General features: G+C 38.2%; 1 protein-coding gene across 1 annotated transcript; it reads right to left on the bottom strand.

The window, feature by feature from the left end:
• LOC109821428 lies at positions 1,363 to 13,284 on the bottom strand. Its single transcript, XM_020387614.1, has 6 exons — positions 13,210 to 13,284; positions 12,856 to 12,942; positions 2,522 to 2,707; positions 2,367 to 2,420; positions 2,125 to 2,268; positions 1,363 to 1,743 (listed from the first exon to the last, which is right to left on the bottom strand). The coding sequence occupies exons 1-6, from the start codon at positions 13,282 to 13,284 to the stop codon at positions 1,363 to 1,365; spliced, it is 927 nt and encodes a 308-aa protein (XP_020243203.1).

Genomic DNA, 16,144 nt, shown 5'->3' on the forward strand with positions numbered 1-16,144 from the left:
CGGCCGCTCGTTAAAACTATTGATCGACGGCAGCGGCGAACAACAGCGCTCGACGCGGCGGTGACCCCGAATGCGGCGACTCGATGGCGGCGGCGACCTCCGACGGCGGCAGCGAGTCAGAGTTGGGGGGAGAGAAGAGCACGGGGGTTATGGTTTGGGTTTTTTTGCATGCAGAGAGAGAGGATAGGGTTGGGGGGATTGCGGTGGTTTTTTTTCTTTTGATTTTCGTGAAAATAAACGGGGGGAAAGTTCCCTCTATTGTCAATTGGCAAAAAAACAAACTGCCCCCAAACGGTTGGAACCGTTGGGGCTGGGTTTCGCCAGCACCAACGGTTCTAACCACCCGTTGGGGCTGGACCACTTTTTACTAGTGTTGCATCATATTCTTGTTAACGTCGTATGTTAATTTTGAACTATTGACCTTCCTTTAATTATTCCAAGTATCTAGAGTTTTAAAATCAAAGGTAAATTAGTTACCCATTTTAATCATAAAACTTAGTTTGCAATTTGTAAATAGAATTATTTCCAACTTACATAATATCATTTTATTAATTAATTGCTTCATATATATATATTTTAGATATGATTGGTATGTTTTTAATATACCTCTAACTTATTCCCGATTATTTCATAAAATATAGAAAAGTAATATGAATACACTGTATTCCAAAACATACATTTATAGTCGCTTCATCATATTCATGCCATGTAAAAGATCAAAAATTAAAAAAAGTATATATACATGCGACGCACGTGCCCCAATATAGTAGAATATTAAAAAAAATCTAGCAAATATATAAACCTATATATTTGACAGATATACTAAAAAACATCACATATACTCCGAAAAACTATTTACAGTGATAAAATCCATTCTCTATCTTCCGAAGCAGTATTACCATTGAGAATTAGTATCAACATATCAACTTTGATCTCTTTAACTAGCTGATCAGGCCCTTTGGATTTCTGAATAAAAATCCTGGAGTTCCTTTCATTCCAAATCTTGTATAATGAAGTGTTAAAGGCCATCCTCTTAATCCTTTGCTTAAAACCCTTGCCTCTCAAACTGGTAGTGAACCATTCCAACATACAATTCCAGTTACAAGAACGCCATCTGAAGTTAAGCCATGACATGATCTTGTTCCAGACATTCATAGAGTATTCACATTCAAAAAAGAGATGGTCACGACCCTCTATTGCATCACCATTGCAAAGATAACAGGAATTTTTGCAAATTGAAGTTTCTAAACTCCCCAAGGAAAAGTTTTGTCCATAGGCTTAACCATAAATCCATCATCAACAAAACAAATCGTAATGCTACCATAAGAAAATATTTTATTCATGTAGCAACAAGACAATTGTTCAACGAGTGTAACCTCCAGGACCACCATAACGGAATTGGTAACCGTCTGGGGGTCCTGACAGATAATTGTTATCAATATTATAATATTCTGTAATATCAGCAATTATGTGGACTTTATAATATATTGGATCATAGAGCTCATTTCTTTCGTTTACTAACTGAACATTCAGAAAATAACATGTCTTGTTTGGACCTTCAGTAGGAATAGCTAGATGACCACTCCCCATCGGAGGACTAGGCTCGTTGAAGGGAGAGTAAACCGCACCACCATAGTCAACCTCAGTAGCTTTCTCTAAATTATTGAAAAGCTCCTTTGGCCAATATCCCACAAAAGATCTTTCGTGTCCATATGTTAACCACCAATTTCCAGTTTTTTGATCCTACAGTTAAAAAGAAAATAATGGTTACTTATAGAAAAACCTCATGCATTATAGACCGGTATAGCTGATAACAACTCTTAATATTCTTTTTTTTAATACATAAATAATTCCGGTGATGCTGTTGTGTTTCATCCATTATCAAATTAGAATTCGAATCCTGCGATTATTACCACGAAGTTGGAAAGCAAACAAAAATAGCACATTCTCAGAATCATGGGATGTATGTCCCAGTAAAGTATTCTATGAAAACCTAAGTATAGGAATGCAAACTCTATGTAAGTCTTAAATTTATAGAAATATCCCTTCCCTAACGCTAAACGTGCACATAAGATATACAGAAAGCTAGACGGCTGAATAAATTTCCCAGAACAAAGTTAATACCTTGAAGATACTTATTTCAATTGATTTTTGTATCCCACCGTAGACAGAAAGCTCTGTTATTTCACTTCCAGGACCAAAGTCTGGAGACAGTGCAACAAATCCGGGACAGTTGAAGTTGAAGCAACCTGTTTTATATCCATCAGCCTGCACAAATTATTAATCAACTTCTGTAAATCTCGATCGAGTACATATTTTTTGTGATAACTCTCATCTAAATTTAAGACGTAGTTCTTAGACCATACCGTCCAAAACGTAGATAGATGGGTTAAAGAGTCACCATCTATACCGGGGTATACCTGAAATGTTATAAATATATTTAGCACAAAGTATATAGTGCAAATGCAAAGCACTAATCTGTTTTTGAAAAAAATTGACAACTTTTTAAACAAATATTAACAGTAATCTTACGGACATGCCATCCTGCTTGTACAGTGTTTATTTTTTCTTCAGGTCCATCAGCGCCTCCTATGACCCATATTTGGCTTATGGTGGCTTGATCAAGTTTAACATTTGGGAAACCATAAACAATAAGCTTTGCACTTGCTCCATAATATTCGCCAACGTCAGTTTTCATTACTGCATACTGTTTAACAACTAATTAATTCATTGTAAAGAAATTGATAATAGTTAACATGTGCAATACGAACCAGAACTGATATAAATATATACCATAAACCGTAAGACTGACGAGTCAAGCAACATCATAATTTATGGTTATAAATGTCTGGCAGATTATTTATACAAGCTCGTCGCAGGGTATAGATAGGACTTTTGTTTGGGCTAGATTGTTCAATGTGTATTTTGCTGGCTTGTGGTGTTCGCTTGTGATAGCTTGAGTTCATACATCAGGCTCAGTTTTGAGAGTTGGAAACAAATTTTGTGAATCTGGGTGTGTAGATTCCAAGTTCATCAGGGGTTTATGTTGAGAGATGTCAGTTGTATTCAAGGTAGGAGTGCATTTGTTCAGGAGATGCTCGAATATGATACTTATTATATCCATATCCGTTTACCCATCATGGATATGAATACGATTACGTATATAGCTTAGTAAGAAAAATTTATATCAATATCTGCCAAAATCAAATACAGATATGGATATACATGCAGATATATAAGCGGATATGCATGTAGATATGAAACGGATATGACAAACCTAGATAATATTGAAAAGAAATATAGTTCATGTGATACAAAAATGGTTTATTAATATGTTTGTTATATCTAAGAAGCTAACGTTAGACATCTTGATAATCAAAAGTAATCTCAAATATACTATAATCTAAGGATTAAACTGTGGCAATTGTATCACCAATATGTATTCGAATATTTAAGATACGGATCCAGATATTTCATTAGAGAACTATATTTTTGTAACCAAACATCTTATTGGTTATAGATTTGAAGAACTATATCCGTATAATAGCTGGATACGATAACAGATACTTTCTCTGATAAGAATATGTTGGATTTTTTGGTCAAAAAAATAGCTTTCCAAAATGAGTTTTCAAACTATATCTATAGGCTTTGTAGCTAGTTAAAAGTTAAAGTTTTGGTATTTCAAAAGGTCCATTGTTCGAGACTTACTAACGGCAAACTGAGAAGTGTTTTATTTGAATTAATCTCTCATAAGTTCTAGTGGGTCGTGGGCCGTGGGCCAATGGGTCGGGGATCGGGGCTAATTGGGCTGAGGCGCTAAGTGACGCTTTGTTAGGCGCACTTTGCACTTCGCACGGATGCATCGGGGCGAGGTGGCTCTGTTTGGCGTCACGAAGGTTGCCTTGCAGGCTACTTCGCAGCATGCGGGCGAGCTACGTATTCGCACGAGGGTGACCCTAGCATTCTCGTAGTTTGACGATGTTCGTTCGTTCGATGACGTTCGTCTGTCATACGAGGTTCGCCTGTTTGACGATGTTCGTTCGTTCGACGAGGTTCGTCTGTAATACGAGGTTCACTTGTTGACGACGTTCGTCTGTCATACGAGGTTCGCCTGTTTGATGAGGTTCGCTCGATCAACGAGGTTCGTATGTCATACAAGGTTTGCCTGTTTGACTATGTTCGCTCATTCGACGAGGTTCGTCTGTCATACGAGGTTCGCCTGTTTAACAATGTTCGTTTATCAAACGAGGTTCATCTGATTTGTTGAGACGTGACCCTCGCGTTTCAGTAGCAATGCGTCCATTGATTGCCTCGTATTCAGGAGTTAATGCATGCAACAGTTGTAACAACATTAAGAGCAATTTAATGCATTGATATTACAATCTTAATTGTCATTAAGAATTATAACGGTCACATTAATTACTAGTGACTCTTGAGCTGGCTTTAGAGGCCTATAAATAACGCCCTTGGACAGTTCTTGGTTGTTGTTGGAAATCCTCTCACGAGCCTGGAACACGAACGTCGAGAGCTGAAAATCCTCTCGCGTGCGTTGAACACGAACGTCGCGTGCTGGAATACGAACGTCGATCCCGATGTTGTTTCTGTTGTGCTGCTGCTACAGGAACTTATGCCCACAGGAACTTGTCTTAAACCGAAAGGTTTTGAACCGAAAGGTTCTGAGATCGAGGAGATCTTTTGCCTAGACCGAAAGATCTTATAGATCGAGGAGATCTTGATAATACTAGGTTGGTGCACACCAGAGTATTGCACTACTGTTCCTGGAAGCAGTTTGGTCTTGGGATCTTTACACCAAAGTAGGCCAAATATTGCTTTAAGCACAGCGTTTCTATAACGCACAGCAGTTAACTGAAAAAAGTTTAAAAATACAGCACATCTAATTGCTTGCTTCATTCCAGATTTAACCTTAATTTCCAACAATCTTAAAGCAATATTTCTGATCTACTAATGGATCCTGCGAAGACTCTTGGAGTGGACTGTCTCAAGTTAGAAAACTTTGATGGATCTAACTTCAACGCATGACGTCGAAAAGTGATTTTTGGGATGTAACTCCTGAAAATCTACTATGTGGTTTCAGCGGAGAAACCTGACTTTGAAGAAGACTCAGAGTCTGAAGCCTCTTGGGATAAAGAAGACTCAGATGCTTACACCAACAAGCCGTCTGCAAAGAAAATCTGGAATGCTCTGGAGGAGCAATACAAGGATGAGGAGAAGCTTTCCAAGTCTCACCGAGGAGCAATACAAGGATGAGGAGAAGCTTTCCAAGTCTCACCTCATTGACAAATTTCTGGACTTCAAGTTTGAAGGAAGCTTTCCAAGTCTCACCTCATTGACAAATTTCTGGACTTCAAGTTTGAAGATGACACTGAGGTTTTTCCTCAAGTCAAACAACTCGAAAAGCTTGTTATGAAGCCGAAGGATGAAAAGATCAGTCTCTGTCAAACCTTCATTTTTGGTGCAATTATCAACAAGCTTCCTCCATCTTGAATGTCGTTCTCTACGGACATTCGAAGAAGGAAAAGACAGGTGACTCTGTCTGATTTGAAGAGATTTATTCGGATCGAGGACGAGATTCGAACTCGCACAAAGAATGAGATCCTAGCTAAGCAGAAGGCGTCTGCTAACATGGTGGCAACTAACTTTGAGAAGGGTACCAATTCTTCTAACAAAAAGAAATCTTTTAACAAAAGGAAGAATCATAATCCGAAGAACCTGAAAGTACAAAAGAAAGATTTCAAGAAGAGCGGCAAATGCTTCAACTGTGGGAAACAAGGGCATTTTGCTAAGGATTGCAAAGCACCAGAGAAGGGAACATCACACAATGTTAATCAAATTAATAATTGTGTGGCTATGCTCTTTCACGTGACAACTCCCAGCAAAGTCTCTGGTTGGTGGTTAGATACAGGTGCTACATGTCATGTCTGTTCCAACAGAGATTTGTTCACTAACTATGTTGCTGCCAAAGAGAACGTATCAATGGCTGATCGTTCTGTGGTTCCTATTCTTAGAACTGGGACTATGGTGCTAACTCTTTCTTCAGGGAAGACTCACACATTGAAGGATGTGAAACATGTTCCCTCAATTGCCAAAAACTTAGTCTCTGGAAGTCTGCTATGTGACGCTGGTATGAGGCTACATTTCCAAGGAGGAAAGACTGTGTTATCTTTTAAGAAAATGTATTTTGGCAATGCTTATCGTACTGATGGCATGTATAAGATCAGTACTATTATACCCAACTCAGTTGTAAATGAAGTATCCTCTTCTGCTTACTAGGCTAGGACATGTAAATTATAGAAAGCTGTCTAGCATGGAGAAGTTAGGACATGTAAATGAAGTATCCTCTTCTGTATTATGGCATAATAGGCTAGGACATGTAAATTATAGAAAGCTGTCTAGCATGGTGAAGTTAGGATTACTTCCGAAATATAGGGGTACCAAACCTGATAAGTGTGAAGTATGTGCGCAAGCGAAGCTGACAAGGAAGCCATTTCCAAGCGTTACAAGGAGCACCAACCTATTGGATCTAATTCACTCAGATACTTGTGATTTCAAGAGCTTCGTCACTCGAGGTGGCAAAGAGTACTTCATCACCTTCATTGATGACTACTCTCGCTTCTGAACAGAGATGGTGAATTCAATGCTAATCACATCCGGTCTACCTACATGCTATTAGGGAGAGGCTTTGCTGATGGCAAACTGGATTCTGAATAGAGTATCCTATTCTAAAACTGATAGTACTCCTCATCAGTTATGGTTAGGATATCTAGATCCTTTGGATAGTCTCAAAGTGTGGGGGTGTCTCGTATATGTTCGAGTTCCAAATATCAGAAGGTCTAAGCTCGGACCAAAGGCAAACAAATGTGTGTTTCTTGGCTTTGCTGAAGATAGTGATGCTTGCAGGTTCCTTGATCTTGGAACCAACTCCATCATTGAAGCTCGGGATGCAGAATTCTTTGAGCATAAGTTTATCAAAGATAAAGGATTATTGCTCAAAGATATAGCAGAGAATGCTAGTATATCAGACACACCAGAGGAGCCAGTTTCACGAGAAACTGAAAATGTCAGTGATGAAGGAGTTACTAAACCATCTTCCAAGCGTGTTAGAAGACAGAAAGATTTTGGAGTTGATTTCATCACCTATAATGTAGAAGGAGACCCATAGACTTTCAAAGAAGCAATGCAGTCAACAGATGTTCTTCTGTGGAAAGAAGCTATAGATGATGAGATGGATTCATTGATCTAAAATCACATATGGGAGCTGGTGGATGTACCTGAAAGTGCTAGGCCTATCAGTTGCAAGTGGATCTTCAAGAAGAAGCTTCGTCCTGATGGTACTATTGAGAAGTACATAGCAAGACTGGTGGCGAAAGGATTCTCTCAGAGAGAAGGAATAGATTTCTTTGACATCTATGCACCAGTTTGCAGGATCACTACCATCAGCGTGCTTATCGTATGGGCGGTGATAAAAAGGTTCGTTATACATCAGATGGATGTGATGACTGCCTTTCTCAATGGAGACATCACAAAAGAGATCTACATGGAGAAACCAGAAGGACTTGATGCTCCAGCTAGTAAAGTTTATAAACTTATTAAGTCTCTATACGAACTTAAATAGGCACCAAAACTCTGGCATGAGAAGTTCGATGGGGTTGTTCGCAACTATGGGTATCAAGTCAATGAGTCTGACAAGTGCCTATACATCAAGGTCGCTGAAGGGAAGATGGTGGTTATCTGTCTCTATGTGGATGATATGCTCATCGTCGGGAGTGATTTGGAGATAGTAACATCTACCAAGAAATTTTTATCAGCTCAGTTCAGCAGGGAGTGATTTGGAGATAGTAACATCTACCAAGAAATTTTTATCAGCTCAGTTCAGCATGAAGGACCTTAGAACTGCGGACGTGATTCTCAGAATCAAAATCATATACACTGAAGAGGGTATGGGATTGTCCCAATCTCATTATGTCGAGAGCATGCTAAGGAAGTATGGCTACTACGACCTGCCAGAACTATCAGTGTCGTATGATTACAACAAGAAGATTCGACCGAACACTGGAAGACTAGTAGAGCAGCTAAAGTACTCAAAGATAATTGGAAGTCTTATGTACGCGATGAGCTGTACAAGGCCATATATAGCATTTGCTGTAGGAATGCTTAGTAGGTTCACAAGGAACTACAGGTCTGGGCCTATTCTACACTGGATATCCGACTGTAATCGAAGGCTATTCAGATGCGAGCTGGTTCTCAGAACCAGATGAGTGTAGATCTATTGGAGGTTTTGTCTTCACCATGGGCGGAGCTGCCGTCTCATGGAAATCTAAGAAGCAAACTATGATTGCACAGTCATCGATGGAATCTGAGTTCTTCTCACTCTGTGCTGTAGGAGATGAAGCTGAGTGGCTCCGTTGTATTCTTCGAGACCTTCCATTGAAAGAATTGCAAGTCGCAATTACAATCTGTTGTGATAATCAGGCAATGAGTGCTGTGGCAACGAACTTATTGTTCAATGGAAAGAAGCGGACAATTCGTCTGAAGCATGGCTATTTGAGAGAACTCATTTGCTAATGAGCCATCTCGGTGATTGACGTTCGGTCTTCAGAGAATGTGACTGATCCTTTGACTAAAGGTCTGAAAAAGGATATAGTCGAAAGAACGTCTGCTACAATGGATCTCAAAGTTTTGTGAGTCTTACAAATACTTACCATGTCCATCTAATTATTAGTTCAAAGCTTATGCTACTAATAATAAAGATAACTGGTTCAAAAGTCAAGTAAGATTTGTAAAGTTTGGTGAGTCTTACAAATACTTACATTTCGTCAAGTTATTAGTTCAAAGCTTACGCTACTAATGACAAGATGATTGGTTCAAAAGTCAAGTAAGATTTACAAGTAAAATCTTATCATGTAAAGAGGTTGGCTGTTAAGCCTTAATGGGTCCAAAGCATTTCGGATGCGGGATGTTGGATAGGTAACATATCTAAAGGACTCACCGATAATCCTATCATGTAAAGTGGCTGGCTGTTAAGCCTTAATGGGTCCAAAGCATTTCAGATGCAGGGTGTTAGATAGGAAACACGCCTAAAGAACTCACCTAGAATCCTATCATGAGAGAGGATGACTCTTAAGCCTTAATGAGTTCAAAGCATTTCAGATGCGGGATGTTTGATAGGAAACATGCCTAAATAACTCACCTATGCATGGGTGGAGATTTGGCCGTCTCCTATGGTGTCTTGTGGAAAGATACCTAGAGTCCTAGCAGAAACTAGGACTAGCACAGGGCCAAAAATGTGCAAAGGCAAAGGCAAGTGTGGTTCAAAGTGAAAACTGCCACAAATGAGTTTGATATTGTGTGATCGTTGGATTTTAGACATGTGCTGGTTCAAGTCTCTGCGACATCATGTATCTATCTTCTATTCAGTTGATCTAAGGGGGATTCAAGTCCTTGCGACAACTACCTTATGCATAACGATTTAAACGATGGCACCATAACACGACACTAGTTTAAAAACTTGTGGGGGATTGTTGGATTTTTTGGTCAAAACCGCTTTCCAAAATAAAGCCGAGAAGTGGTTTATTTGAATTAATCGCTCATAAGTTCTAGTGTGTCGTGGGTAGTAGGCCGTTGGCCAATGGGTCGGGGATCAGGGTTAATCGGGCTGAGGCGCTAAGTGGCGCTTTGTTAGGTGCACTTTGCACTTCGCACAGATGCATCGAGGCGAGGTGGCGCTGTTTGGCGCCACGAAGGTTACCCCTTCGCAGCATGCGGGCGAGCTACGTATTCGTACGAGGGTGACCCTAGCATTCTCATAGTTTAACGATGTTCGTTCGTTCGGTGACGTTCGTCTGTCATACGAGGTTCGCCTATTTGACGATGTTCGTCCATTCGACGTATTCGCACGCGGCTGACCCTAGCATTCTCGTAGTTTAACAATGTTCATTCGTTCGGTGACGTTTGTCTGTCATACGAGGTTCGCCTTTTTGACGATGTTCGTTCGTTCGACGAGGTTCGTTTGTCATACGAGGTTCGCTTGTTGACGAGGTTCGTCTGTCATACGAGGTTTGCCTGTTTGACGAGGTTCGCTCGAGGTTTGCCTGTTTGACGAGGTTCGCTCGATCAACGAGGTTCGTATGTCTTACAAGGTTCGATTGTTTGACTATGTTCGCTCGTTCTACGAGGTTCGTCTGTCATACGAGGTTCGCCTGTTTGACGATGTTCGTTTGTCAAACGAGGTTCGTCTGATTTGTTGAGACGTGACCCTCGTGTTTCCGTAGCAACGCGTTCATTGATTGTCTCATATTCAGGAGTTGATGTATGCAGCAGTTACAACAGCATTAAGAGCAATTTAATGCATTGATGTTACAATCTTAATTGTCATTAAGAATTGTAACGGTCACATTAATTACTAGTGACTCTTGAGCTGGCCTTAGAGGCCTATAAATAGCGTCCTTGGGCAGTTTTTGGTTGCTGTTGGAAATCCTCTCGCGAGCGTGGAACACGAACGTCAAGAGCTGAAAATCCTCTCGCGTGCGTGGAACATGAACGTTGCGTGCTGGAATACGAACGTCGATCCCGACGTTGTTGCTGTTGTACTGCTGCTGCAGGAACTTGTGCCCGCGTGCTGGAATACGAACGTCGATCCCGACGTTGTTGCTGTTGTACTGCTGCTGCAGGAACTTGTGCCCACAGGAACTTGTCTTAAACCGAAAGGTTTTGAACCGAAAGGTTCTGAGATCGAGGAGATCTTTTGCCTAGATCAAAAGGTCTTATAGATCGAGGAGATATTGACAATACTGGGTTGGTGCACACCAGAGTATTGCACTGTTGTTTTTGGAAGCAGTTTGACCTTGGGATCCTTGCACCGGAGTAGGCCAAATATTGCTTTAAGCACAGTGTTTCTATAACGTACAACAGTTAACTGAAAAACTTAAAAAATACAGCACATCTAATTCCTTGTTTTATTCCAGATTTAACCTTAATTTCCAATAGAATATGATATAGCACCTTAATTCTCGATGTCTGGGTGAACTATATATAACTTCTTGCTAATTTTTATAGTGGAAAGTTTAAACTTAATTGACCAAAACACTACATGTCTCCTCTGTTTCCCGTGTTTTCTGATCTATTTTCTATGCATTCTCTATTTGATTGCTTTATTTGACTTTGACTCTATATATAATACGTATTCCACCATGCAATTTTTTTTTTCATTTTTTTAGTGTTTATCTAATTTGGATAACATGGTGACGGTTCAAGTCAGTTTTTTAATTCACTGTTCCGAAAGAACTTTTAGGAGTGTACATGCCTCTTTTTAGTTGTATAACACGATAAACCTCATTGTCATTGAAAAAATATGGGATAAAGCGTTGTTGCTCTTTGTATTTAGCCTAGGTAGATAATTACGAACCTCTTATATACTTAAAACGAGCATATGTCTACAGAGATCGTATGTCTTCAAGTTGCGCATGTTGAGAAATCCATCTAGAATGTTCCATCTACAAAAATTACTCAAGGAAAAAAAATCCTCTAGAATGTTACATCTTAGAGATCGTAGTTCTTTCCCTTTTTTTTCATTTTCTTTTTTGACTATCAATTGTGTGTGTGTATATATGTATATATGTAATTACTTTATCTTCTTTGTTGGTTCTATAATAGTATTATATCTAATTTATAGTCGACTTTATGGAGAAAGCTAAAAAATTCATTGCGAAAATCATAATATTAAAATATTGTCAGTGCAGAGATATTGTCGTAATACCGAGCAAAATACAATTACGACACTATTCGTACTTCCGTTCTCAGCCTTTCGATATCTTAGAAGAGTGCTTGAATGAACAGAAAAGGTTAATATAATTCATTTTCATATGATTATGGTTAACATGAAAGTTGGTAAACTATAGCTAAAATTGCAAAGTGAACGAGGGTTACTCACATGGCTTCCGTCATTAATAATACTTTTGAAATTTGTACCGTGACTTTTCACATGATTTTGAAGAGTTTTGCCATATATTAAGTCATTCTTGGTAGTTCTGCGAATAAGAGCCGTTCCTGATGGACAAGTGCTATTTTGGCGCAAATTTGAGTTTATAGGCATGCCTTTTGGGAAACTGCTAGGCCACATCTGCATTAAGTAACCCATTGTTCAATTAATCAGTAAATAGAGATAAAGAAAAATGTCGATTATACTACTAAAACATTTAATTTTTTAGGCAAACCCGATTAAATGAGGATCTCTTAATTTGTCATCTCTCTCTGGTCAAAATGACACATGTATACTACCTCCTTCTATAAATTAATTATTATTAAATTCATTTCAGAGCAAACTAGATATTTTTTTACCAGTTAATTTTTCCTCCTATGTCTGTCTAATCTTTCTAGTAAACGTATATTGAGCCTATTTCGGTACTTACTTCATACTAAGAGGCTATAAGGTTACATAGCTAATAGTTTTTGTAATAATGGGAGGTTGTAACTTGTAAATTTACTTTCCGCAAATGGTTTCCAACCATTTCTTTAAAAAAGCACCAAAATGAGTTTCTTAGAATTGGGATCAAATCAACAGATAGAAGAGTGCACCTCACCCTCTCTCTTGGTTTCCAAGTGCGAACTAAACACACATATATAAAAGTAAAGCATTACAGGAAATGGTTTCCCATAATGCAAATTTCTTGTTTTTCCTCACAACCAAACAGGCCAATGCATGTATCGAGATATTCTAGAATGGTATCATATAATATATGTCAGTCACAAAAATGAGCTAAAGTGAAGGTTTGAGTAGGGTCTGAATACTGCAACCTAAAAATTATAACCAAGTTCAGAATGTAGGAATTCAATTTGTACCTGAAGTTTGTGATCTTTCAGAAGAGGATTGTCAAAGGCTGGCTGTTTGTAGATATCAATACAATCATAAATATGTCCACTTTTAGACTGCAAAATAATAAACCTCCATCATCAGTGCATAAAATAAATGAAGCCCCACAGACAAAATTTATAAAGATGTTAAATGGTATTTGATTGGCATTGGTATTTAAAAAGCTACTGCTCAAAGATTTCACTGCGAACATATATAATTATTGCTGATATTTTGTTTGAGCATAAGAAATCTTATAACTGTTACTACGAATGTAGGATTAGATTTAGAGGAAAAATTGAAGAATGATCTGTGACATTAATTTAAAGTTAAAAAAGAAGTACCTGAAATGATTTTACAGGGGGCTTGTTAAGCATCTTCAGCTGTTTTTCAAGCTCCAAGTCTTCCTCCCCCTCCATACTCCATCTACTCTCAACTCCTCTCGCACGAACATCGAGCGAGAATATTATAAGAAAAAATAGGGAGATTGATTTTCTCAAAGCCAAAGCCATGGATGAAGATTGAAGCACAGCTTCCTTCCCTACGTACCCTCCTTTTATACCATACTTGATTCTTACTTGGTAACAAATATTTGATTATTAAGATTCATGAATTGCCTTCTTCTAGAATATATTCGTTGAATCAATTAGCTTTTATTACTTTCCATGGGAGATAGATTTTATCCAATTTCAATGAATATTATTGTCAATTACCCTTTTTGTATTACTATTGTTCTTATCTAAATACGTCCGGAGATCATTTCCAACTGAAACTAAATTAAATTAGCTATAAATTGGACAGTATTTGGGCTTCATTCTTAAATTGATTTCTATGGATTATTTTTTCTCAAATTAGGCCATGTATCCATTGCTAGACCTAAACTCTCAGTTTTTTTACCCTCCATTAAAATTTTTTAACATCCATGAAAAAATCCTGTTAAATATAATTAGAAAAGATAATATTACACTGACTCTAAAAGTTAGATATAAACCAATCATTTACTCGTAGCATATCTATGTCACATCATCACGTATGCATAATCATTAATCATAACAAATGCTCATATGCTTATTTATGCACCTCTTCTTGTAGTTGCAAATTTTGCAGAAGAAAATGCAATATTTGACAAAAAGGATTGATTTTTCGACAAGTAGTATACAAGTCTACAAGTATAGCTAGTTGTTGACGTCAAAAAATTGAGGTGTAATTTGGGGGAGTTAAACTTTCTTTTTGGGTCTCGTAATTGCCTTTGATGGTTAATCATTAGATGAGGGTCTTGATATATACTTTGCTACACAAATAATAGAGGCTAGAGGCAGCAAAGGTTGTTTCTTCCTCTGTTCGACGCTCAAGTCAATGACTATTTCTAGTTAATCTGAAATGAAAACAGAGTATAGCCTTGTTGAATTTTTGTATGTAATATTGCGTACCTTAGTTTGGTAGATTTCACCATTGTTTATAGAGGGTTTATAGGGACACATTGCTAATTTTAATCGAGTGTGTGAAGTTTTGGTTCAGACCTTACAATACATGTGCCCGTAATTGATTGATCTAGTTGCCTCTATACAACGTCAGGACTTTGGAGTAATGACTTGTCCAAGAAGCTTTGAAGGCTCTTGCTCGAAAGGTCATTATAATTTTCATGCTGCATTACTTGTTGATTTTTGTTTTTTTTGGTCAATGAAAATTTTATTCATTACCAATATATGGAAGTTATAATACATCAAAATCTTTTCTCAAGATTGGTTATAGAACCCAGTCTTCAAAAGTAAAAATTCTCTACATAACTTTTTATTTGACGTGGTATATTATCATTCAATATCCTTGTATATACATGTAACTTTATCAAGCTAAAAAGATGATTAGAGTCCCTTGATTGTTGTTGAAAAATTTGAAAGTTCCTCATTTGCCAAATCATATAGACTGAAGTAGATAAAGCCAACTTTTTAAGTTTTTTTTAAAGCTTGTGATTTGTTCCCAATTGCATGATTTCCAATTGAAGCATAGCCAATCCATTACTTTGTTCCAAACATTTGCTGAAAACCGGCAATCGAAGAAAAGATGTCGATAGGTTTCAATCTGCCCATCTCTTGAACATAGGATGCACTGAATTGAGCTCAAAATCCTCATTTTGCATAGTCTTTCTTGTGTTAAAAGCCTTAATAGGAATGCCAACCAGAGTATAAAGGAATGCTTAGGTAGATTCCATCCACCCCACACAATCCCTAACCATGCAGTCAGTCTAGAGTGTTGAAATATTTTCTTGCACATCACTGAAACTCTAATTTTGCTATTAGTATAGCTGCCACTGATGACATTATGGAGATTATTCACACTACCAAGTGTTTGGGTCAAAAGTTGATTTCTTCATTGCCTTGAATCTATTACAATCATTTATCGATTACAAGTTCACAAAATAGAAAAGTTGATCTTTTTATAAGATCTCCTTACACAATAAAAAAATAAAAGATTATAACTTTATCAAACAACACACAGATTCTATTTATTAGTCTCTGTTTGCGTGGGATCTTTGTCTGTACCGAGGTTTATCCATGGACCGCCTCAGATCAGATCTGGTTGACAAAAAATTGATTAAAGCTCTTATTTCACAAAAAAAGTAATCACTGCAGCGATGATCCCGACCAAGCGAGATCATGACTCTTCTCGAGATTTAAGACTAAGCTTAAATCGGGAGGAAAGGGGGAACGGGCTTCAGATCCTTCGAAATGCTCCTTCTTTATACCGGAGTTCGCCAAAATCTGCTAGCCTCTCTCAAATTCATCAGAACCTCGCCTTAGCTCCTTTGAAATTCGTGGCTCCCTTCCGATCTCCAATCCTGCAGAGCTTCGCCGAGGCTCGAGAATTTCAGATCTTCACCCTAGCTCCTCTGAAATTCGTGGCTCCCTTCAGATTTAATTTTATGATGGTGCTAGGGGTGTATTTATAGGCTTTAGATGCCGTGTTTGTGGATAGGAATGTGGATAGGATCGAAGAATAACCGTTAGTATCCGTTTAGGTAGGTTTTCGGTTGTGTAACAACTTACACATGTTTAAAGATAACCTCACATGTTTATGGATGACCCCAGGGATTTCTAGAAGCCAATCTTACAAGAAAACACATCGGGAGCTGACATGGACACGAGTCACTTCGATTGTCTCGCACATGTCCGAGACAGCTTGGACTGTCTCGGGTATTTTAGGCTTAACACTTTCATATGACCTCCGATTGAGGTGATTCAAGATGCTTTGGAAAGATAACAAAGAGACCTACAACTTTTA

This window comes from Asparagus officinalis, chromosome 8 (genome assembly GCF_001876935.1).
Source record: "Asparagus officinalis chromosome 8, Aspof.V1, whole genome shotgun sequence".
Classification (NCBI taxonomy): domain Eukaryota; kingdom Viridiplantae; phylum Streptophyta; class Magnoliopsida; order Asparagales; family Asparagaceae; genus Asparagus; species Asparagus officinalis.

Bases quoted from the DNA above. Each gene is read 5' to 3' on its own strand.
- LOC109821428 (XM_020387614.1), bottom strand. From the start codon at position 13,284: ATGGAGGGGGAGGAAGACTTGGAGCTTGAAAAACAGCTGAAGATGCTT. The intron at 12,943-13,209 runs GTACTTCTTTTT...ATTATTTTGCAG, and splicing joins CCCCTGTAAAATCATTTCAG to TCTAAAAGTGGACATATTTA. The intron at 2,708-12,855 runs GTACAAATTGAA...GTTGTTAAACAG, and splicing joins TGAAAGATCACAAACTTCAG to TATGCAGTAATGAAAACTGA.